Below are 25227 nucleotides of genomic sequence, written 5' to 3'. Positions count from 1 at the left end.
TTATGATTTGACCCTTTCAAACATGCTTTTTCTTGTATTTTTCTCAGGTTTAATGAGAATTATATAACATTTAGGAAAAAATATGCAGCCTAAAAATCCAGCACTGGTGGTCAATATGGCGAATATCTCCACAGCCACCATGTATTTCCCTCTGGTGCTCAGATAGGCCGGGATCATGGCAATCCAGACACTGCAGAACACCAGCATGCTGAAGGTAATGTACTTGGCCTCATTAAAACTGTCCGGTAATGTCCTCACCATGAAAGCCAGAACAAAACTCACAGCTGCCAGAAACCCCATATAACCCAACATAGAGTAGAACCCAATAACTGACCCTTCATTACACTGAATGACGATCTTCCCAGGATAGGAATCCATGTCATACTCTTGGTAGGGAGGAGACACTGACAGCCAAATAACACAGATCAGAACTTGGACAGAGGAGCAGATTATGACAACAGAATTGGAAATCTTCTCTCCCACCAGCTTCTTCCAGTAGCTTCTGGGTTTGGAGGCTTTGAAGGCAATGCAGACTGTGATAGTCTTGGCCAAAATAGAGGAGACAGCAATGGAGAAGAAGATCCCAAATGATATTTGTCTCAGCATGCAGGTTATATCCACAGGACATCCGGGGAACAAGAAGACACCGAGGAAGCTCAGCAAGATGGAGGTCAGGAGGATGAAGCTCACAGTCCGGTTATTGGCTTTCACAATTGGAGTGTCCCGGAATAAAATAAACAATAAAAGTATAAAAATAGTTACAATAGAGCATAATATAGAAATAAAATAAAAAGCTAAAGTCATGATGTCGGTCTGGTAAGAGAGATAGTCATATGTTTTTGGAATGCAGATCATTTTTCTCTTATCCGGCCACTTGTCAACAGGACATTTGATGCAGAAATCACTGTCTGTGGGGAAAAAAAAAAAACACAACATTCACTTTTTTAGTAATAAAACTTAATAAAAGCATCAATGGCAACACATATCAGGTTTCTCCCCTTTAAGGCTCCGTTCACATGTCAGCGTATGGATCACGGGCAGAACCGCTGCGGTTCCGCCCGCGATCCGGAGATTATTGCAAATCGCGGGACGCCTGTGCGTTGCCCGTTGATTTGCAATAGCCCCCCAAACGCTGAGCGATGTTGCCGCGATTTCCGCCTGCTGAATCGCGGTAACATCGCGCAAAAAAAAAGCGGGACACAATATGCTCCAAAGAAGCTCTTGTACTTTTTTGGGCGTAATGCGTCCCGCAATTTTTTTTTGCGCGATGTTACCGCGATTCAGCAGGCGGAAATCGCGGCAACATCGCTCAGCGTTTGGGGGGCTATTGCAAATCAACGAGCAACGCACAGGCGTCCCGCAATTTGCAATAATCTCCGCATGCTGACATGTGAACGGAGCCTAATAATTATAGTGTTATAGGCCCCTTTCACACACACGGTCCGTTCAGTACTTCAGTTCACTCACGTCAAAATGTATCAGCTTTCCATCCGTTTTTCATCCATTTTTCATCAGTTTTTCATCAGTTGTCATCCGTTTTGCATCCGTTTTTCATCCGTTGTCATCCGTTTTTCGTCCGATCCGTTTTTTTGACGGATGAAAAATAGGGCATTTATCCGTTCAAAAAAAAGGACATTGACAGAAGCGGATGAAAATGGATGTTAACGGACAACCTATGGGTTAAGTGTGAGCCTAGGGGAGTGATTCTAACTGTGGGGGGGGGGGCGTGACTTGTGAAATGACCATAGAGACCTGTGATCCTATGCAGAAGGATCACAGGAGCTCTGTGATCATTTCAGAGAGGAGAACGGTCAGCTGTGCTTACAACAGCTGACCGTTCTTCTCTCTCAGCGGGGAGCGATCGCCCCCTAGCTTCGCACGCGTGACCGACGTAGGTCTACATCGGTTTGTGCAGGAGAGCCACCCTGCCGCAGTAAATCTGCGGCGGGTGGACGGGAAGTGGTTAATACCTGAGAAATTACTTCTTCGGTAATCTCTGCCTTTAAGATACTTTACTAGCCTTAGAAGACAGTGTGGGTAGGTCAGCTGGTGCTAAATAATCATGCTTGATTTTCATTCAATTAACTCAAATGAGAGTATTCTTGCACATTATATAATTTATAGTAAAAGCTTTTAAGGATTCGGGTGATATCGGATGTTGCAAGCTTCATATCCTCTGAAGAGGATTTAATTCTAGGGATAGAAATGGCAGCCCTCTTTTCCTGCAAGACCCATGCTAGAATTTTTCTTGGATTGTTACCCTTTTCATATATTTATTTTTTTATGACACCGAGTGGAAGACCCTTTCAGTCTTAATATCAAGGAGGTTTTTTTTTTAATTCCTCCCATTTTAGCGTTAACTGTTGTAAGAGTGATTTTAACCACTTGCCGACCGCCACACGACTATTTACGTCGGCAGTCAGCCCCTCACAGGCAAAGCGACGTAGGGCTACGTCGCTAGCTTGTGAGGGTCTAGGGAGCGAGCGCGCGCCGCCGGAGGCGCGCTCCCACTCCCGTGTGGTCACGGACCCCCCCGCGATCGTCTGTTAGAGAGGTAGAAAGGCAGGCGGCTAATGTAAACAAGGCGCCTGTCATTCTCCCCTGTGTATGAATAGTGATCATACGGTTCTACTATGTAGGACCATTGATCACTGTTCCTACACCTCAAGCCACAGCCAATCACAGTTAGAAGCACGCCCCTAGGGACACACTTAACCCCTCCCTCTCCAATAAAGTTAACCCCTTCCGATCTGTCCGCCGCAATGTCGCAGTCCCACAAAAAAAAAAATCGCAGATCGCCACCATTACGCGTTAAAAAAAAAAAACAACAAAAATGACAAAAATCTTTCCCTTAGATAGTAAACGCAATAACTTTTGCACAAACCAATCAAAATATGCTTTTTGCGATTTTTTTTACCAAACATATGTAGCAGAAAACAAATTGGCCTAAAATGTTAAAAAATTTGGATTTTTACATTTTTTTGAGGGAATTTCATATATAAAAAATTTGAAAAATATTGTTATTTTTGCAAAATTAACGCTCTTCTTTTGTTTATAGCGCATGATCAAAAAATCGCACAGGTGATCAAATACCACCAAAATAAAGCTCTGTTTGTGGGAAAAAAAGGACGTCAAATTTGTTTAGGTACAGCGTCGCACGACCGTGCAAATTGTCCGTTAAAGTCACGCAGTGCCGAATCGCAAAATAGGCCCTGGTCAGGAAGGGGGTAAAATCTTCCGGGGCTTAAGTGGTTAAAGGAAACGTTTATGAAATTGTTTAAGTTCCTTGAACTGCCCTATCTACGCAGACAGTTGGTGATAGTATTCTCGTCTTTTCCTAGCTCCCAATTCAATTAATTTACCTCTCATAGTGGTTTTATGAGCTTTCCAGATGAGATCAGGGAAGGTTTTTGGAGTTGCATTATCTTCAAAATACCATTTGAGCTCAGCAAACAAGAAAATAATGGGTCATTTACCAAATATTGAAATGTGGAGGGAGGGTAGGAACAAATATTTGTGTAATAACAGGAGCATGGTTAGATATAGTGATAGCTTCAATAAAGGCTTTCTGGAGTAACAACAAATGTTGGTGGGTTGTAAAATTAGCATCAATTCTGGAATATGGCTCTTGGAATAGTAATCATAGTCATGGTCCTTAGGGTGAAGGGTCCTCCATGTGTCCATAAGTTGGACCTCATACAGACATTTCTTAATAAACTTAAGACGTTTATGTCTAATCTGCTGGCAATAAAAGTGAGTACACCCCTAAAGGAAAATGTCCCAATTGGGCCCAGTTATCCATTTTCTCTCCCCGGTGTCATGTGACTCGTTAGTGTTACAAGGTCTCAGGTGTGAATGGGGATCAGGTGTGTTAAATTTGGTTTTATCATTCTCACTCTCTCATACTGGTCACTGGAAGTTCAACATGGCACCTCATGGCAAAGAACTCCCTGAGGATCTGAAAAAAAGAATTGTTGCTCTACATAAAGATGGCCTAAGCTTTTGGAAGATTGCTTCTTATAAGAGGCTTCAGTGGTATATTAAAAGTTCCGCCTAAAATTATGGAAACAGAGGCAAACCATTTCTATTCGTCCACAACCTTTTGGCAAAACGAAATGTGTGCTTTGTTTGGGAAATACGCATTCGCTAAGGTTACCGGTCTGCCAGCTAATGTAGCTTTTAAAAACAGATATCTGCCTTCTGGGTCTGCTAGTCGTAGTGTTAGGGAGAATGTGGAGTGTTTGCTTAACAATATGGAGACAGCTTTTGTTTTAACCAAAGGGTTTGTGGGCGCGGCATGAAATGTGGAAGTGAAGAAGTTGTCAGTGAGACGGGGGACGCTATTTCCTCTAAAGTGTGATTCCTGTAAGAAAATAATCTGAGGGTTAGCTTTTTTCAATTCCTGTAGCAGTTTGGATCTCTATTCAGGGATAGTCAAACCGTTCACATTGTGTGAGATGAGAGTGGGGGAATTCCCCAGCATTAAGTAGGCCATTTTTGGAGGGAGGGGAAAAAAAAAGAAAATAAAAACGGGGGGGCAGGCAGGGTAGAGAGGGGGGGGGGGCTGGTGAGACAAAGAAAAAGTGGGGGGGGGATAGGGGTAGGGAAGGGTACTTTAGACTTTGAAATATGCTCCTGTGAGTAACCAATTAGTTTCAGTCTGAAACGTTCAGAAGTACAGTTAATTATTAAGTTAGTTCAATTTTTTATTTTACACCCGTGAGCTTATGTGAATTTTTTGGGGGTAAGTGGGAGGCGCAATTTAGAGCAAAGAGCTCAAAACTGTGCCTTAATTGGCAAAAAAAGTTTGCTATGTATACAAACTGAGCAGTCAACAGTCCCCGAGAAGGGTTTTATTAATGAATAAAGTGCTAAAAGTTTGCGACCTCTGAGTGGTTTAAGCTGGAAATTTTGAGATCAGCGGAGCACAGTATAGCCGGTACGTTCTTGATGGTGAACAAAACATTTGTCAAACTACAACCTACATAACCATATACGTTTTTAATTCTGAAACACATATTTAAGTCACCTGAGGCTTTGGGAGGTGATATTACTGTCATATTCACCCCACCACATATAATGTTTTCAGCTATGATTGTACATCGCCAATGGAAGAAATATCCCTGTTGGAGTCAGGCAATCATAGATTGTCAAATAAACCTTAACAACAGTTTTAAAGTAATTATCTCTGGAGGTCCAAACCATTAAATATATAGGGTAATATGAGAGAAAAGATTAACGTTAGTGGTCTAACAGTGATGTAACACATCTCAAACAGTTACATAGTAGGTGAGGTTGAATAAAGACAATAGTCCATCCAGTTCAACCTGTGTAGGTGTGTGTGGCCGTAATCATCTCACATACCCCTGAATGTTCTGATCCTTGAGATGTAAGTCTAAGAGTCTTTTGAAAGCCACCATAATTCCCGCAGAAACCACCTCTTGTGGTAGAGAATTCCACAATCTTGTAGCCCTAACAGTAAAGAACCCCCCCACGTTGCCTGAGGTTAAATCGCTTCTCCTCTAATCGCATTGTATGCCCTCGAGTCCTCGTGCAATCCCTTTGACTAAACAGCTTTCTTTCTAAGCTGAGATCCCCATTGAGATATTTATAAATTGCTATCATGTCCCCCCTCAGGCGTCTCTTCTCCAGGGAGAATAAATCAAGTGATTGCAGACGCTCTTCATAATTAAGGTCCTCCAATCCCCTAATTAGTTTAGTTGCCCTTCTCTGGACTCTCTCCAGCTCCAACACATACCTCCTGAGGACTGGCGACCAGAACTGGACAGAATACTCCAGATGCGGTCGGACCAGAGTTTTATAAAGTGGTAGGATTATAGTTTTATCTCTGGAATACATCCCTTTCTTTATGCATGCTAATATTCTGCTGGCTTTGGCAGCTGCCGCTTGACATTGCATGCTATTGCCTAGTCTATCATCAACCAAGACTCCCAGATCTTTCTCCATTTTTGATTCCCCCAAGGGTTCCCCTCCTAAAGTGTATTGTGCTTTTATGTTTTTAGTCCCCAAGTGCAAAACCTTACACTTCTCCACGTTAAACCTCATTTGCCATGTCATTGCCCACTCCGTTATTTTGTCCAGGTCATTCTGTAGGATATCTGCTTCATGCTGTGCAGTTATTGCCCTGCCCAATTTTGTGTCATCTGCAAAAACTGATATCAAACTACTGATCCCGTCCTCAGTGATGTAACACATCTCAAACAGTGATGTAATACAAAAGTCAGGAACAGTTGCAGCGATTTCTTGTAGTGTCCATTCTCTCCAAGTTAAGAAGGGTGGGGAGTCTGTGGTAGGCCCTATGGGCTGAGTGGTGGATCATACTCTTATAAGGTTAAGTTTATGTTGAGAATGTGTCTGTTACTGTCTGCTTACCCTGTATGATGTGAAGATTGGGAGATGGTAATTGATGCTGGAGATGACCATCTGGAGTAACCCATTGTGGCTATTGGAGTGCAGAAAGAGGCATTTTGAACCAGGGTAAAATATAACCAGTGGTTGAGGCCCCGTGAAATATGAGACTCTAGAATTACTGTGAGAAAGCAAAAATTTGTCATAGCAATAGATTCACAGCTAGAACATGTCTTATGAACCTTTTAACATAGCATTAGTAATGAAAAGCATAATGCACCCCAGGGGTTTCTGTTTGAAAATCTTGGTGTTGTGTTCCATTTTAGTGGTATATATACATATACAGTATATACAGATATATATATATAGATATATCTATATCTATATCTCTCTTTCTCTCTCTCTCTCTCTCTATATATATATATATATATATATACACACACACACACACACACACACACACATCTACTTGAGGTAAAGGAACTGTGAAAATGGTATTGACTAGAGTTGAGCTGACACCTGGATGTTCGGGTTCGATGGGTTCGGCCGAACTTCGCAAAAAAGTTTGAGTTCATGACCCGAACTTGGCCGAACTTGACCCCGAACCCCATTGAAGTCAATGGGGACCGAACTTTGAGCATTAAAATGGCTCTAAAAAACACATGGAAAGGGCTAGAGGGCTGCAAATGGCAGCAAAATGTTGTTAAGAGTTCTGCAAACAAACGTGGATACGGAAATAACTTAAAATAACATAAAAAACATAAAAATAAAAAATAATAATCTTGATGTAGGAGGACGAGGTCCATATGGAGAAGGAGGTTGAGGTGGCGGTGGATGTGGCGGTGTAGGTGGAAGAGGCGGCAGGTGGAGGAGGACGAGGTCCATATAGAGTAGGAGGTTGAGGTGGCGGTGGATGTGGAAGTGTAGGTGGAAGCGACAGCGGTGGAGGAGGACAAGGTAGCCAACACTGGTTTTGGTTTTTAAATTTATTTTTTTTTAAATGAGGGTACACCCCAAAAGAGTGAGAAAGATCAAAAATACAACAATGGCTGAGTAAGGCCGGTATACATGTCTATTCTGCACAAGGTACGGACAAGTCCTGTGGGATCCATGCCTGGTTTATTTTAATAAAAGTAAGCTTGTCCACATTTGCTCTGGACAGACGGCTGCGCTTGTCTATGATAACGCCCCCAGCCGTGCTAAATACCCGTTCAGATAATACACTGGCTGCAGGGCACGCCAGCACCTCCAAGGCGTAAAGGGCAAGCTCAGGCCATGTGCCCAACTTGGAGACCCAGAAGTTGAAGGGGGCAGACCCATCATTCAGTACGTCTAGGCGTGTGCACACATACTGCTCCACCATGTTGGTGAAATGCTGCCTCCTGCTAAGACGTTCCATATCAGCTGGTGGTGCTGGTTGTTGCGGCATTTTGACAAAGCTTTTCCACATTTCGGCCATGCTAACCCTGCCTTCTGAGGTGCTGGCATTGCCCCGGCTGCATTGGCTACCTCTTCCTCCTCCTCTGCCTTTACCTTGTGCTTCCACTGTGCCCCCGCTGTCAGGTGTGAATGCCACCAGCAGCGCGTCTACCAGCGTGCGCTTGTACTAACGCATCTTACTATCACGCTCCAGTGAGTGAATTAAGGATGGTACGTTGTCCTTGTAATGGGAATCCAGTAGCGTGGCCACCCAGTAATCAGCACAAGTTATAATGTGGGAAACTAAGCGGTCGTTGCGTAGACACTGCAGCATGTAATCGCTCAAGTGTGCCAGGCTGCCCAGAGGCAACGAAAAGCTGTCCTCTGTGGGAGGTGTATCGTCTGTGTCCTCTGTATCCCCCCAGCTATGCACCAGTGATGGCCATGAGCTGGTCTGGGTGCCACCCTGCTGTGAACAATGGTTCCTCCTCCTCCATCTCCTCCTCCTCATCCTCCACCTTGTCATCCTCCAGAACTGTGCCCTTGCTGGACAATTCTGTACCTGGTGTTTTGGGGTGCAGGAACCCACCCTCGGAGCGACTTGTGAATGACTGCCCTTAAAGCCTTGGAAATGATCCCTCTTCCTCCTCCTCCTCCGGTGCCACATCCTCTTCCATCATTGCCCAAATCGTTTTTTCAAGGAGTCATAGAAGTGGGATAGTAATACTGAGAACGGCGTAAACGGCACTGGCCATGTTGGTGGAGTACTCAAAACAGCGCAACAAGGCACACAGGTCTTGCATGGAGGCCCAGTTATTGGTGGTGAAGTGGTGCTGTTCCGTAGAGCGACTCATGTGTGCGTGCTGCAGCTGACACTCCACTATTGCCTGCTGCTGCTCGCACAGTATGGCCAGCATGTGCAAGGTGGAGTTCCAGCTTGTGGGCACGTCACATATGAGGCGGTGAGTGGGAAGGCCGAAGTTATGATGCAGCGCTGACAGGCGAGCAGCAGTAGGGTGAGAACGCTGAAAGTGCGCACAGATGGCCCACACTTTCTGCAGTAGCTCTGACATATCGGGGTAATTTTTAAGGAACCTCTGCACCACCAAATTCAGCAAATGCGCCAGGCAAGGGATGTGCGTCAAACCGGCTATGTCCAGAGCTGCTACGAGATTTCGCCCATTATCGCACACCACGAGGCCGGGCTTGAGGCTCACTGGCACCAACCACTCATCGGTCTGTTGTTCAATGCCCCTCCACAACTCCTGCGCGGTGTGGGGTTTTTCCCCCAAACAGGCAAGTTTTAAAACTGCCTGGACTTCCGGTTCCGGCGCCTGATGAGCTAGGCGGTTGCAACGGCGGCTCCGGACACACCTGCTTAAAACATCGGCTTACCAGCTCCCGGGACCAGAGGCTTGCACCCCTTCCACCTCCTAATCCTCAGGGGACATCCCAGGTATGGACCGATTTGTCATCCACGGCGCTCCGAGCCCAGGAGAGACCCGCTCGGATGCGGATCCTCCCGCCGCACCAGCAGACAATATGGCCGCGGCAGCTGCACAGCACCTCGCGGGTTCCCCGCCCCCCCCGGCACCGATGGCCGCAGCTCTCCCTTGTTCGGAAGATCAGTATACCCGCATAGCCCAGGCAGTAGCTGCTCTGCTGCTTCCCACCATCACGGCTGCAGTGGACAAAGCTGTCACGGACGGCATCACACAGATACGCAGGGAGGTGGGGGAACAAGCTCGGAGGCTCACAGACTTAGAGCACAGGCTCTCTGAAGTGGAGGATGAGGTTCAATCGAATCTCTCCAATGACCAAAAAACGGCACAGACTCAGCAATACATATTGGACAAGCTGGAAGATCTCGTGAATCGCTCACGCAGGAATAATCTGCGAATCATAGGAATCCCAGAGTCTTTTACTGCTGCTGCCCTGCCTGACATGTGCTCTAACCGCATCCCCCAGGCGTTGGGGATTACAACGCAATGCACAGTAGAAAGGGCACATAGACTGGGTCCACCTTTTTATTTCCCCGATTTATTTGGCAATAAATCGGGGAAATTGCTGGCACAGCTTTGTAAAACTCAATACACCCCAACGCACATTGCTTCAATCAAGAACTCTAGAGGCGAGATCTGTACATCGCGGGAGGACATCTCCCAAGCGATGCATGACTTCTACTCCTCTCTTTATGGTCGAGACCACATCGACCTACAGAAAGCAAATGCTTTCCTGGATGGGGTTTCGCTCCCCAGGATAGACCCTACAGCCTTATCTGACCTTAATGCCCCGATCACACTTGCAGAAGTTTCTGCCACTATCCACACTTTATCCCCTGGCAAAGCACCTGGCCCGGACGGGTACACCTCAGATTTTTTTAAACTTACCTCGGACGTAATCTCCCCGACTTTGACCTCGGTTTATCAAAAGATCTTAGATGGTGATCCATACTTGCCCTCGGGCTTCCAAGCCCATATTAAACTGATTCCCAAACCGGGCAAAGATCCCTTGGAACCGGGTTCCTACCGACCCATCTCCCTTTTAAACTTAGATTCCAAAATACTCTCAAAAATCATTGCTAACAGACTGGCGAAAATTATGCCGAGCATTATCCACCCAGCCCAAGCAGGGTTCACAAAAGGACGCTCGGCGACCTCTAACATCAGGAAAGTCTTATCTGTACTGGAAATGGCGAAAACAAATCCACTACTTGACATGGCCATTATCACGCTAGATGCAGAGAAGGCCTTCGACAATGTCAACTTCACATGGCTCCTTAAAGTGTTGGAGAGATTGGGCTTCGAAGGGCCTTTTCTGCATCTCATACAATCCATGTATTCTGCCCCTACTGCCACGGTCATCACGAATGGCCACCCATCTCCATCTTTTTCCCTTTTCAAGGGAACTCGTCAGGGATGCCCCCTATCTCCCCTGTTGTTTAATTTGGCCATTGAGCCGTTATCCCGATTATTGACATCCCACCCTGGTCTCCATGGGGTACGAGTGGGAGATCAGGAGGTGAGGTCGGCCATGTTTGCAGATGATATCCTCATCTTTACCTCGGATCCGGCCAAGGACATCCCTCTGATCCACAACATCTTCAACACCTTTCGCTCCTGCGCGGGTTTGAAAATTAATTTTTCCAAGAGCGAAATATTACCTCTTGGACAGATCGATCCCCCCTCCTGGGAGTCAGAGTCAGTATTTAAGATCGCCAAAAGCCACATCAAATACCTTGGAATTAACATAGGTAAAACCCCCTCTTCTATATATACTTTGAACTTTCCGCCGGTACTTAGGGACATCACCAAAAAGTTGGAAGCGTGGTCTGGGTTGCCTTTGTCTTTGCTGGGTAGGTGTCATCTCTTCAAGATGATGTGCTTTCCAAAACTCCTTTACCCTTTACAAACGATCCCACTATTGTTAAAACACAAAGATACACAACTCTTATATCAATCACTCCAAAAGTTCCTCTGGAGAGGGAAGCGACCTCGAATAGCCCTCAAAAAATTGTTTTTACCAAGGGGTGAGGGTGGGGCGAACATCCCCGACATCAGACTTTATAATATAGCCTGTCTTCTCCGAATAGGTTTGGATTGGGTGTCAGGCCACTCCCACTTCTCTAATTATGACATTGAAAAGCAAATGGTTGCTCCATTTACCCTGGGAGCCCTCCTGCACTGCTCCCTTTCCTCTTTGCCTGCTGCACTCAAAAACAATCTGCTCCTCAGAGACACTATAATTGCTTGGAGAGAAACGTGTAAATTTCTCACCCTATCTCCCAAAATTACAAGATACCTGCCCATAGTAGGCCACCCTCTGTTCCATCAACCTCTCCAATATGCTGCATACTTGCGCTGGCCTTCACACAACCTCAGGAACTTTGCCCAACTGTTTGATACGTCCTCGGGCCGCCCTCTCCCGCTACAGGAGATCTGTTCGAAGTTCAACATTCCGCTTGCTGACTTTCTTCATGTTCATCAGGCCACTGATTTTGCTACCCATCTCTGCCGAGATATCGCCAAGAGCCTCAAACCTTCTCTATTGGATACCCTCGTGAGCATTCCCAAGCCGAGCATTTCAAACATATACAAGCCACTCCAACGTCACCGGCTTCTGCAAAAAGCAATGCCTCTTACATCACCCTGGGAAAAAGACTTCCACTTTTCAAACCTTCCATCCTGCATTCTGGCAGGGTACAGGTCAACATGCTCAATCATCGCAAATGAGTTCTGGAAGGAACAGCAACTGAAAATAGTTCACCGGGCATATGCTCCCTTTACTTTTTCACCTACCGCTAATGCTCCACAGCAATGTGCATGGTGCTTGAAGAACAGACCAACTTTATCCCACAGGTTTTGGTCCTGTCCCGTCACCTCAAAATTCTGGATAGAGGTGGAACTGTTTGCCCAACGGATCACAGGTCTTATTCCAACTGGACACCCACTTCTACTACTATTTGGCTATCTAGATGGACGATCACTGGGTTTTGACAATTCCCAATCTGCAATTCTTGCTGCAAATAAAGCATGGCTGGCAACTCTATACATGATAGCCAGGAGAGCCATACTTCGTAACTGGATAAATTACAGCCCTCCTACCCTTCAAGAAGTTACTTCAGAACTTGCGAAGCTTCTCAATAGAGACTCCATCGATGCTCGGATTTTCACTGGCCTTACTCGTAAATTCTACATGAAATGGGACACCTATATCTCTATTACATACCCAACGTTCTCCTGCTCATCCTGGATTGACTCTCTTTTTCACGCATCTTCCCCCAAGTTTTCATCCATTTCCTGTACGCCTACCCGACTCTCTACACTTGCCATTCCGCAATGCCTTTCGGTTAATGTGCTATAGCCCTTGAACATTTCCCCTCTTCGAGTCTGAGTTGACCTTACAAACAATTGTCTTTCACTGCTAGGTACTTTAGATTGAGTGCCCCACCACTGCCGTGTCTTATGGTGCGGGTGCGCCTTTCCGTGCACCGGTACTTTCCCCTTTTGATGCAGAGTGTCTCTGGGAATGCTGTTCATGCCTCTTTATCTATACACGGTGAACTAAGACATATAATGTTTATGCTATATATTGTTTTTTCTCCAGACGTGAACGTGCCTCCCATATATTTTCTCATAGGTTTCCCTCCCTCTCTCTCCCTCTCTCTCTCTCTTTCCCCCTTCCTCTTTTTACCAGCCTACCTTTACCCTAATCTCTCTCTCCGCCCCACACCTCCCCCCTTCACCCCTACCCCCTCTCCACATGATATCCTATCCCAGTCCCTCTTGCCATCTGATTTGATTTTACTAGATTTTACTGGTACTCTGGATATCTGGTTTAACTGCAGTATATATTTGCTCATTTGAGTTTGTTTACTGAACTTTCTGCTACTTTGTTAATTGCAAAAAGATTTTTCAATAAAGTTTATTTAAAAAAAAAAAAAAAACTGCCTGCTGTCATTTACCCCTGGCTGTTCTGAAGTTGGTAGTGAAGGTGTTACGCTGACCGGATGAGGAGGTGGTAGAAGATGAGGAAGCAAAGTAGGAGGAGTTAGCAACAGGAGGCAAACTGAAGCGCCCTGCAATCCTCGGTGGTGGAAGGACATGCGCCAAACTGCTATCTGCCTCAGGCCCAGCCGCCACTGCATTTACCCAGTGTGCTGTTAGGGAGATATAACGTCCCTGACTGTGCTTACTGGTCCACGTATCCGTAGTTAGGTGGACCTTGCCACAGATGGCGTTGCGCAGTGCACACCTGATTTTGTCCCCCACTTGCTTGTGCAGGGAAGGGATGGCTCGCCTGGAAAAGTAGTGGCGGCTGGGCATGACATACTGTGGGACAGCCACCGCTAAAAGGGTTTTAAAACTCTGCGTCTCCACCAGACGGAATGACAGCATTTCAAAGGCCAGGAATTTTGAAATGCTGGCATTCAGGGCCAGGGATCGCAGGTGGGTAGGGGGATACTTCCTCTTCCGCTCCAGTGTTTGGGAGATAAAGAGCTGAACGCTTCCATGGGACATTGTGGAGATGGTTTGTGACCCAGGTGGTGGTGTTGCTGACTGACCCACTGTTTGCGGGGTGGCAGGTGCCACTGTCACTACAGAGGTGGATGAAGAGGCCGAGACTGCAGCAGAAGAGGAAGCAGGGGGAGCCAGAGACCTTTCTTGGTTTTTGAGATGTGTACTCCACTGCAGCTCGTGCTTTGCACTTAGATACCTGGTGATGCAGGTTGTGCTCAGGTTGAGAATGTTTATGCCTCGCTTCAGGCTCTGATTGCACATCGTGCAAACCACTCGTGTCCTGTCATCAGCACATTGTCTGAAGAACTGCCACGCTAGAAAACTCCTTGGATCTGGCTTTGGTGTGCTTAGTCCCTTGCTGCGTTGGGCAGTAGCAGGCGTACTGTCTAGGGGACGGCCGCTCTGCTTTTGCACCCTGTTCCCTCTTCTGCTGTGCTGGTGGCTCTGTGCGACGACTGCCTCTTCCTCCGAACTACACAGGTCACCTGCATGACGTTGATTCCATGTGGGGTTGAGGACCTCATCGTCCTCCACATCATCTTCCACCCAGTTTTTACCCCTGCCCTCCTTGTCGGTCTGCACAATTCTGAAAGCCGCAGCAGTTGGCACCTGTGTTTTGTCATCATCGGAGACGTGCTGCGATGGTCCTCCCATGTACTCATCTGGAGACATAAGTGGTTGGGCATCAGTGCACTCAATCTCTTCCACTTCTGGGGCAGGGCTAGGTGGATGGCCCTGGGAAATCATGCTAACAAAGTCATCAAAAAGCAGAAGAGACTGCTGCATGACTTGGGCCTCAGACTGCTTGGCTGATTTGCAAGGGGGTGAGGTGAAAGACTGATGGACATCGGCTGCAGGTGCCAACTCTGATCTTTCAGCAGTAGACTGGGTGGGAGACAATGTGACAGCACTGGAGGCACTGTCAACAACCCAATCTACTATTGCTTGTACTTGTTCTGGCTTCAACATTCGTAGAGCTGCATTAGGCCGACCAAATACTGCTGCAGGTTCTGTCGCCTACTCGCAACTGAGAAAGGTGTTTCACTTGTGCGTGTAGCTGGCACAGATCGACCACGTCCTCTTCTTGCAACAGGAGCTCCACCAGCAGCACCATGACCGGGGCCACGCCCCCAAACCCTAAAGTCCGGTACCAACCTGAACATTACAGTTCGGGTTCGCTCAACCCTAGTATTGACTAGAAGCTAGAAATAATTTGTTAGGTTAGGGTTCTCTCTAGTGGACAAACTTAGTATGTTTCAGTCTTGTTAAACTGGAAGAAAAGTGAAGATCTTGAATTCAGTGAGTAACAAAAGGGATATGTCCTCATAAAGGTTTTAGACACTTCAGAGACGATACATCAGATCCTCAGGTGTAGATGGTGCCAGGTAAGGACCCTCCTAAGTGCCGGTTCACACTAGGTCGCTCCGACTTTGGGGGCGACCTGTGAAGTCGCGTGCAGTGTGACTTCAGCGCGACTTGCACGGACTTCTTAAAATGAATGTCAATGCAAGTCGCCTCCAGGTCGCCCCGAAGTAGTACAGGACCCTTTTTCTAAGTCGGAGTGACTTGTGTCGCTCCTATTAGAACCGGTCCTGTACTACTCAATGACCGCGAAGGTGCACGACTTGCCAGGCTGACCAAGTCGCCTGACAAGTCGTATTAGTGTGAACCGACACTAACTGTTCTCCTTAAATCTCTGTGATTTTGCAGCCGGAGAGTTGTTGTTATTGGAACTTGAATGTTTGCGGTGCTTCCCCTTGTGGAATGGAGATTTGAGGGGAGAGTGCCCAGGAGTGGAGGGAGAATCCTAAATTGCTGGTGGCAGTCCGAATTCTTAAATACCAGACTGGTAGTTCTATTAAGTCTCTCAGGAGATTTTCACAGAAGTTGGGAAGGTCATCTGGAGGGCGGAGCATGTATTGTTTTCCATTGTGTGTTGCTTGCACTGCAAAGGGAAATGTCCATCTGTAGGTAATTCCTTTCTCCTTCAAGGTTTTTAGTAGAGGTTTTACTGCTCTTCTATTTTTAAGTGTGATAGGGGATACAAACAACATATCACTGTTCCCTACCTAAAACCAGCCTGTATTAGACTCAACTCTTAAAGAGATGCTCCTGCCACTCCGCAGCTCTCTCAAATCTGACATGCTTCAATTAATGCAGCAATTCGAACAGGATGTCACCACACTTAGCAGCAGGGTAGAAATTGTGGAAGCCAAAAGGGGGGACTATGCGAGCACAATAAACGATTTAATAGATGCTCAAGATTCCCAAGCCGTGGACAATAATTGGATTAAAGATAAACTCGCGGACATTAAGGACCGGTCCCGCCAGAACAATGTCAAAATTACAGGCATCCCAGAAGAAGTACAAGACTTGGTTACATATGCCTGCGGTCTAATCAAAACTCTCCTACCAGACCTCAAAAACATAGAACTGATTATAGACCGCATTCACAGGTTACCCAAACCTAAGCACCTGCCTGACTCAGTACCCAGGGACGTCATACTACGCATCCACTTTTACCACAAAAAAGAGCAGCTTATGGAGAAAGCTAAAACTGCGGGCACCTTACCCGAGCCCTATGCGCACCTACAGCTCTTTGCGGATTTATCGCAACACACCTTACACCGTCGCCGGCAACTGAACACGATCACTAAAGCTCTGCACAACCACCAGATCCCATATCAATGGGCCAATCCTGTCAAACTCCTAATTACTCATCAGGGAACCAAACACCTCATCTCCTCTCTTCATTCTGGCATCCAACAGCTACAAGCTTGGGGCATCGTGCTCAGACTAGCAGCACCACCCCATGCCCAACCATGGCTCCAGTGCAACCACTCAAGAGCCAATCCACGCTAAACAACATCACAGAATTTTCTATGAACGTCCTGCCTATGATGGTGTTTTCTAGCCTCCGGCTTATACAGAACTTTTCACCCCATTTTCCTTTTCTGAGCACATTTGTGCTTTCATTATAGTTGTTCTCCACAGTGTTCAACTCCTTTGCCTCCCTTTTCATTTTACTGTTACACCTACAGATAGCATACTACACTTCTGTCGCAGTATCTATACACCCTCTCGTCTTAAACTCACAAGCAGGGACCTATACTACCCAACCTCCTGAAATAACGGCATGACCATCAAGATTTTATCTATTAACACCAAAGGCCTGAACCATCCAGTCAAGAGAGCTTCACTCTGGAAATTGGCCCTATCAACCCAATGCGATATAGTGTGCGCACAAGAAACGCACTTCAATGTGGAGCACAAGACCCAATGCACCAATAGATCTTTATAGACATTTTTATATTCCTCCCCAGGCATTCAACTAGATTCCTCCAACCCATCCAAGAGAGGACACCCCTCACTAAAGTCCTTTCTCCAAGAAGCTCAACTATATGATGTCTGGGGATGCCAACACTCCACAAAGAGGGATTACACCTTCCTATCCATGTGCCATAATTTATATTCTCGAATTGACCTTTTCCTGACAGACAAGTGGCTTCAGCAAAAAATATCTACCTCAAGCATTCTTCCCACAACTTGGTCGGATCACGCACCAATTTGTATAACAATTGAAGACTTCCCACACTCCAACTCTGCATTTGTATGGAGGATGAACACACATCTGCTACAATCCTCCCCATACTCAGAGGAACTTTGTCAGTGCTTCGCAGAATTTTTCGACCTCAACTCAACCCTAGCAACTGACGCTGTCACTTTATAGGCTGCACACAAGGCATACATGTGAGGTCTTTTCATCCAACTTGAAGCTAAAATGAAGCGGGAGAGGTCGCAGCGTATCAAGAAAACTACTTAGATTAGAACTCAGAACTCTCCTTCTTGAAAAATTAGAAAAACAGCAAAAGCACCTAAAAAAGCACCACTATGCAACAGGCAACAAAGCGGGCAAACTCCTATCCCTGAAATTGAAAGGACATCACCAGAAAACACATATCCCTTTCCTTTTTCACCCCATCATCAACAAACACCTAACCAACCCTCAAGAAATCGCGGATGCATTTAGCAGCTACTACGACACTCTTTATAATCTGAAAAGCGACCAATTCTCTCCACCGCCCGAATCGTCTGTCATACAAAACTTTCTCGACTCCATCCAATTGCCTTGCCTCTCCCCTTCACAACTGGAAATACTTAACCTGCCTTTTAACTCTAAAGAAATCAAGAAAGCGATAGATGCCCTACCAAACAACAAATCCTCAGGCCCTGATGGCTTTGTAGGGGAATACTTTAAACAATTTAAGGGCACTCTACTGGACCCTCTTTCCCGTTTCCTCCACGCTGCTGCAATCTCATCCTCCTTTCTGAAAGAGATGCTGAATGCCTTGATTGTAGCTCTGCCGAAGCCAGGGAGGGAGCCTATTACCCCCCAAAATGTCAGACCTATCTCCCTCCTCAATCATGACCTCAAATTATATGCTAAAGTTATAGAAAATCGTCTGATCAACATTTTACCCAACTTAATTCACCACGATCAATCAGGTTTTACGAAAGGCAGACAAACGTCTGATGCTACTAGGCGCATGATTAACATCATCCATCATGCCCAAGCAGCTCGGAATCTTTCTCTGCTGCTATCCCTAGATGCAGAGAAGGCATTTGACAGGGTTTACTGGCCATACCTCACAAAAACGTTACAAAAATTTGGTTTTCAGGGCAGTGGTGGCTGGTGCTCAAATTTTTTATTTTTTTTTTGGGGGGGGGGCGCAAACAGAAAAATGTAATAGACAATGCTTCGCGGCAAAAAACACGGTAAAAAAATTCGTGACTTTGAGGTCACACAAGTGTGAAAGGGGCCTTCAGTAATCAAGGTAAAGTACCTTGAAAAAGTATTCATCTCTTCCAACTGTTCAGCAGCTCCGTTCATTATCTGCAGTCACTAAGTGTTGGTTCACACACATATGCGATTCGGGAACCCTGCGAATCAACTGCAGATTCCTGCATCGCACTTGACTCCCAGGCAGTTCACGCTGCCATATGCCAATCACCGGGGGTGTCAATACTAAGTTAATGACACCGCCAGATTAGTTTGCATATCGCAGTGTGAACTGTCAATTCGGACATGAATCGGATCGCATAGGTGTGAACACCCATGCGATTCGATTCTGGTGAGGACCAAAAAAAAGGGTCCTGGACAACTTTGGTCCAAATGCGATGAAAATTCAGCCATGCAATCTGTATGGCTGAATTCACAACGCACAGACATCGCATGTGATTTGCAGAGAAGTTGGGCTCCGAATCACATGTGATGTCTGACATCGCATATGAGTGAACCGGCTCTTAAGGTGGCTGTGGAATAGATGATTCTCTTCTATTTCATTCCTACTACAGCCACCTTAAATGACTGCAGATAATGATGAACTGAGCTGCTGAACTGTTGGAAAAGATAACAAGTAATCTGGGATGGAAAGGGTGTCAGGTAGACAGTCAGAGACTGCAGACATGGCACAGGAGACAGTCAGACTGCAGACATGGTGGCACAGGAGACAGTCAGACTGCAGACATGGCACAGGAGACAGTCAGAGACTGCAGACATGGCACAGGAGACAGTCAGAGACTGCAGACATGGCACAGGAGACAGTCAGAGACTGGAGAGATGGCACAGCAGACAGTCAAAGACTGGAGAGATGGTACAGGAGACAATCAGAGACTGGAGAGATGGCACAGGAGACAGTCAGAGACTGGAGAGATGACACAGGAGACAGTCAGAGACTGGAGAGATGGCACAGGAGACAGTCAGAGACTGGAGAGATGGCACAGGAGACAGTCAAAGACTGGAGAGATGGTACAGGAGACAGTCAGAGACTGGAGAGATGGCACAGGAGACAGTCAGAGACTGGAAATATGGCACAGGAGACAGTCAGAGACTGGAGAGATGGCACAGGAGACAGTCAGAGACTGGAGAGATGGTACAGTAAATCAGTAAATGGCCAGAGACTGCAGACATGGTGCAGGTACTGTGGAGATGGATGCTTCCCCTCCCCCCTTTACATCTCTGTAGAGGGGGAGATGTAGCAGATCAGTGTACAAAGCTCTAGGACCTGGGCGAACATGTCCTCCCTCTAGAATATTACTGTTCAGTGTGATCCCTGTTCCCTCCCCCTCCTCTGTGTGCAGGCATGGCCAGACCCCCCCCCCACGACCCTTACTCACATCTCATCAGCAGTGTCCCAATCCAGACAGCACACAGATCCCCTCATACTCACAGCCAGTAAGCTCAGCAGTGTCCCAGTCCAGACAGCAAGTTCTCTCACTCAGCTACGGCATCCTCCTATGTATCAGCAGCAGGGAAACAATGGAAAAACGTGTGGGCGGGCTCAGGCAGGAAGTAGACAGTGACGCCGAAGCACCCCCCCTATGACGTCCACTCACAGGATGGCATCCAATCACAGTACAGCAATCGGAGTGAGAGTGTTCGGGGTGCATCGCTCTGCGCCCGAGGACACTCTAAAGAGCCGCCAATCAGCATACCAAAAACTGTCACGTGATGGGAAAATCTCCACCCCTCTCCATAGCAGCAATGTGTCCGGCGCCCCGCTGCATTAAAGGTACACTTTTTTCTTTTTTTTTAATGCTGATGTTATGGTGACTAGACTGAGGGGGGCGGTGCCCCTGTGCCCCCTATTGACCAGCCGCCACTGTTTCAAGGACACATCTATTCTGCTATCATGGCCCTCTATTCTTGTCCACGTTTTTGTCTCAGGGATGCTCTCCAAACCCTTTAAAATTTTCAATGGTACAAGGCAAGGGTGCCCACTTTCCCCCTCCTCTTCAATATACTACTGGAACCCTTGGCCGAAACTATCATAACAAGTAATTATATCAGCCCTCACCATAGATTCCACGGAACACAAAATAAACTTGTTCGCTGACAATACTATTTTAATGGTCACAAACCCGGCTCCTTCACTGGCCTCAATTCAAACAGTTTTGTCTGGATTTAGCAAGATATCCTATTATAAAATTAATGCTTCCAAGTCTTTAATACTAGACCTAGGGATCTCCTCATCTCTCAAATCTACCCTCCTAGCACAATACCCATATATTTGGTCTTCTGATTCTATCCCATATCTAGGTATCAAGCTGACCAACCAGGTCTCCTCTCAATACCAAGTGAATTATGCTCTCTCCTTCACTCCATTCCCAGAGACTTAAATTCTTTAGCAAAAACTACACTATCCTGGTCAGGAAGACTAGCTTCCTTTAAAATGCTCAAACTCCCCCAACTACTTTATCTCTTCAGCACGCTCCCTATTCCTATACCATCATCTTTCTTTATATCCATCCAAACTTCTATAAATCACTATATCTGGCAAGGTAAAACATGGCGTACCCATAGCAATCTAGTAAAAACACAGAATGGCAGGTGGCACAGGCTTTGTGGACATCAAAGATTACTACTTAGCATCTGTCCTGGCCCAAATTAGAACCTGGTTCTCACAGGACCAAACCTGCATTTGGAAGGACATCAAATCATCCCAAGTAACTAAACGAGAACTTATCTCAGGCTACACAGCCAATCATCTCCCTAACCATATAGCCCATGTCTATCCCCTACAATTGTAGCCTCAGCTACTGCATACTACTACTTAAGGCACACTGCGCCACTAGGGTCCAAACCCACCAAACCAACTCTCCCACTAACTCTGTTATACCAACTAATCCCAAACATATCACTCAGTCCATGGTTGCAGAAGGGCATCATCCAATTATCTGACCTATACACACACAACCTTCTTAAACCCTTCCCTAGGTTGCAAGCTGAATACGCCTTACCCAAGAGGGAATACTTGATACTCGCAAATAACCCAATCCCTGCTTTATAATACTCATGTCCTTGTTCCACTTCCGAGAGCAGCTTGGTAGTGCCTAACCAACAGCAAAATCAAATGTAAAGGCATTACTCTATTTTACAACCTATTACAAGACAAAGCATCCTTCACTAAACTGCCCCCCATAACCAAATGGGAAATTGATCTAGGCCAAGTATTCAGCGACACCAAATGGTCGGCAGCGCTAGGAGCCACCTTCAAAGCCACCCGCTCCACTAACCTATGGGAATTGCACCACAAATTTAGTTTACGCTGGTATCTTACTCCCGCCAGACTACATTCATGGGACCCCTCTACCCACGTGCTGGAGAGACTGCAGGGATACAGGGAACCTGTTCCACATCATGTGGGGGTGCCCCAAACAAACTATTTTCTGGCAGGATATCTCTCAACTGCTCAACAAGATTTCACACATACCTATCTCTCTAACCCCCCAACTAGCCCTCCTAAATCTAGGCATGGAAAACTACCCACACCACATATGCTCGAAAATTACACAGAACCTAATTGCGGCTAGACTAACTATAACTAGAAGATGGAAATCCCCTGACTCTCCCATCCTTAACAAAGTAATCACATTAACACACACACACATCAGCTACGAACGCATGTTCGCCTCTACTGAAGGTAACCTTCTAAAAGCAGACAAAATATGGTACCATTGGTTTCACTGGTACTATAACCATATCAAACCTCCAACCTAACACTCCTCCCTTTTACCCTATGTCCGCCCCCCTACTTTAGAACTAAAAATTGTAAGTATACACCATAGTATTGAACACACAGAGCCACTCCCATTTCTTCCCAAATCGGATCTCTGCACCTACTTTAGTTGACACTATGCATTTGTGTACTACAGTGCCTTGCGAAAGTATTCGGCCCCCTTGAACTTTGCAACCTTTTGCGACATTTCTGGCTTCAAACATAAAGATATAAAACTGTAATTTTTTGTGAAGAATCAACAACAAGTGGGACACAATCATGAAGTGGAACAAAATTTATTGGATATTTCAAACTTTGTTAACAAATAAAAAACGGAAAAATTGGGCGTGCAAAATTATTCAGCCCCCTTAAGTTAATACTTTGTAGCGCCACCTTTTGCTGCGATTACAGCTGTAAGTTGCTTGGGGTATGTCTCTATCAGTTTTGCACATCGAGAGACTGAAATTTTTGCCCATTCCTCCTTGCAAAACAGCTTGAGCTCAGTGAGGTTGGATGGAGAGCGTTTGTGAACAGCAGTTTTCAGTTCTTTCCACAGATTCTCGATTGGATTCAGGTCTGGACTTTGACTTGGCCATTCTAACACCTGGATATGTTTATTTGTGAACCATTCCATTGTAGATTTTGCTTTATGTTTTGGATCATTGTCTTGTTGGAAGACAAATCTCCGTCCCAGTCTCAGGTCTTTTGCAGACTCCATCAGGTCTGCAACCATCCTTTGTTGACACTGTATACTTGTATGTATGTTCTTTAACTTGCCTTGTCGGTTGGACAGTATGTACCGATCTCATAAATATACTTTTGCTTTTTCTGTAACTGCTCAAGACTTAATAGAAAAATTGAAACCAAGAAAGCTCTATTTGTGGGGAAAAAAAGGACTTTAATTTTTTTTGGGTACAGCGTCACATGACTGGGCAATTTTCCGTTAAAGTAACGCAGTGCCGAATCACAAAAAAATGGCCTGGTCATTAAGGGGCAAAATCTTCCGGTCCAGAACTGGTTAAGGGATAAAAGGCTCTATGAATGAAACATGATCTCTGAATGGAAGATAGGCAAATGATTGAAAGGTCCACCCTCTCCATTCATAGATTAAGTTCCATGCATGGAAGTTGTAGTACTGGCCTCTAGGAGTGGAGGAGCTGGGCAGAAAGGGCAGGAATAGTTGAGAACTTTTGATGAGTGCAAATTACTTCTCCCTCCATTCTATTAACCCTTGTGACACTGGACAATTACAGTGTGGAGGGGGGGGGGGTCATCAATAGAGGAGGATTGACTATGTGAATGTGTTTATTATTACCTGTTTTATTGGAGATTTCCACATCGGAACACGGCACACAGTGATAGCAACAGACATGGATTCCTTCATCCTGGACTTTCCTGGATCCTGGAGAACATGGTTTACTGCACCGAGCTTTGGGAATCTAAAAGGAAAATATTTTAGGTGGGATCAGTTTAGCTCTTCAGGTATGTGACCGTACAAACCGTCACTATGAGTGAAAGACAGATACTTAATGGTTTGGATTGCTTCAAGCAGGACAGTAATATTTGTCAGCAATATCTCTCCTGAAGTTTGAGGATTTGGTCCCACTTTACACTGTGAGACCTATAGCTTGTTGCCATGGAGTCTGATACTCCTAAATGGTCAGAGCATTGCTTGATGTGTATTCCATGTATTTCAATGAAGGAGACACACAGACTGTCATTGCAGTCTTGTCATATTGTCTGTTTTGAGATGGAATGTGTATTGTGTTAAAGTCTCCCTGTCCCATTGTTAAATGTTAATGACCCCATATTGTTCTGTCCAGATGGCCAGATAATTAGTTCAGGTTAATTCTGTTTCTGTATACAATTCCATCTGCATATGATAATGTAATCGCGGCCCTGACCTGGTCAGGAGGGGGGGGGGGATGTGTCCCTGTGCTGTATATAAATTCAGTTAACTGTTCAATAAACAGTCTTCATGAAGTCTCGACTCATGTTTGGGGGAATCTGCTACACGTGATTGCTATGCTCTTCATATTCCCTTGAATAATAACTAAGCTTTTCCTGTTCCTGTTACTGCTGCACTCTCTAGGGAAAGAGAGGTTCACCCACTGGAACCTGGAGCCTTGTCGTAGGTCCAGGGTGGGTAGGAGACGGCGAGTCCAAAGCTGCGGCGGTTCATGGAGGTCTGTGGTGGTTATGGTGTCTGGGGAAGCACTAGGAGCATCCGTCAACTGAGGTACCTAGTCGGGGTGCCAGTTGATCCGTTACAAGGTAGTTCTGTTTTAGTAAAATAACTAGAGGACATTAATACAGGAAAAAAATGTACTGTACAGGAAAAAAAATAGATCACAACAATTAATGACTACAAGAATGGTAATTATTCTTGCAGCAGAGAACTAGGAATAGCGCGCAAATGCAAAGGAAATTATTACCAAATCTGAAGAGAGTCCATAAATAAAAATGGGGGTTTGGTCCCACCATATGGCCATATCGTGCTCAAGCCCACTACTGCGTCAAAGTACCCCATTATCAGTGGGTCCTACACTATCCATGAAAGAGATGAATCCAGCCTTTTTAACCCTTGGAGATAATACTCCTTGCTGGGAAAAATGTGCAAATGCACTACAGGGGACTCATCAGTGCCCACCATCAAGTGGATATAGGATGAGTCCCCTGTAGTGCATTTGCACATTTTTCCCAGCAAGGAGTATTATCTCCAAGGGTTAAAAAGGCTGGATTCATCTCTTTCATGGATAGTGTAGGACCCACTGATAATGGGGTACTTTGACGCAGTAGTGGGCTTGAGCACGATATGGCCATATGGTGGGACCAAACCCCCATTTTTATTTATGGACTCT

General features: G+C 45.8%; 1 protein-coding gene across 1 annotated transcript; it reads right to left on the bottom strand.

The window, feature by feature from the left end:
- On the bottom strand, positions 1–23755 carry LOC309561495 (vomeronasal type-2 receptor 26-like; the record flags this gene model as incomplete). The annotated part of the gene is made up of 2 exons (XM_082265440.1): positions 23682–23755; positions 1–908 (listed from the first exon to the last, which is right to left on the bottom strand). The coding sequence occupies exon 2, from the start codon at positions 853–855 to the stop codon at positions 1–3; it is 855 nt and encodes a 284-aa protein (XP_082121566.1). The 5' UTR covers positions 856–908; positions 23682–23755.
- Between the last annotated feature and the right edge of the window lie 1472 nt (positions 23756–25227).

Source organism: Pelophylax lessonae (assembly GCF_965119305.1).
Source record: "Pelophylax lessonae genome assembly, chromosome: 1".
NCBI lineage: Eukaryota > Metazoa > Chordata > Amphibia > Anura > Ranidae > Pelophylax > Pelophylax lessonae.
The sequence above is the reverse complement of the archived record's forward strand: the minus strand, read 5'-3'. Positions and strand labels throughout refer to the sequence as shown.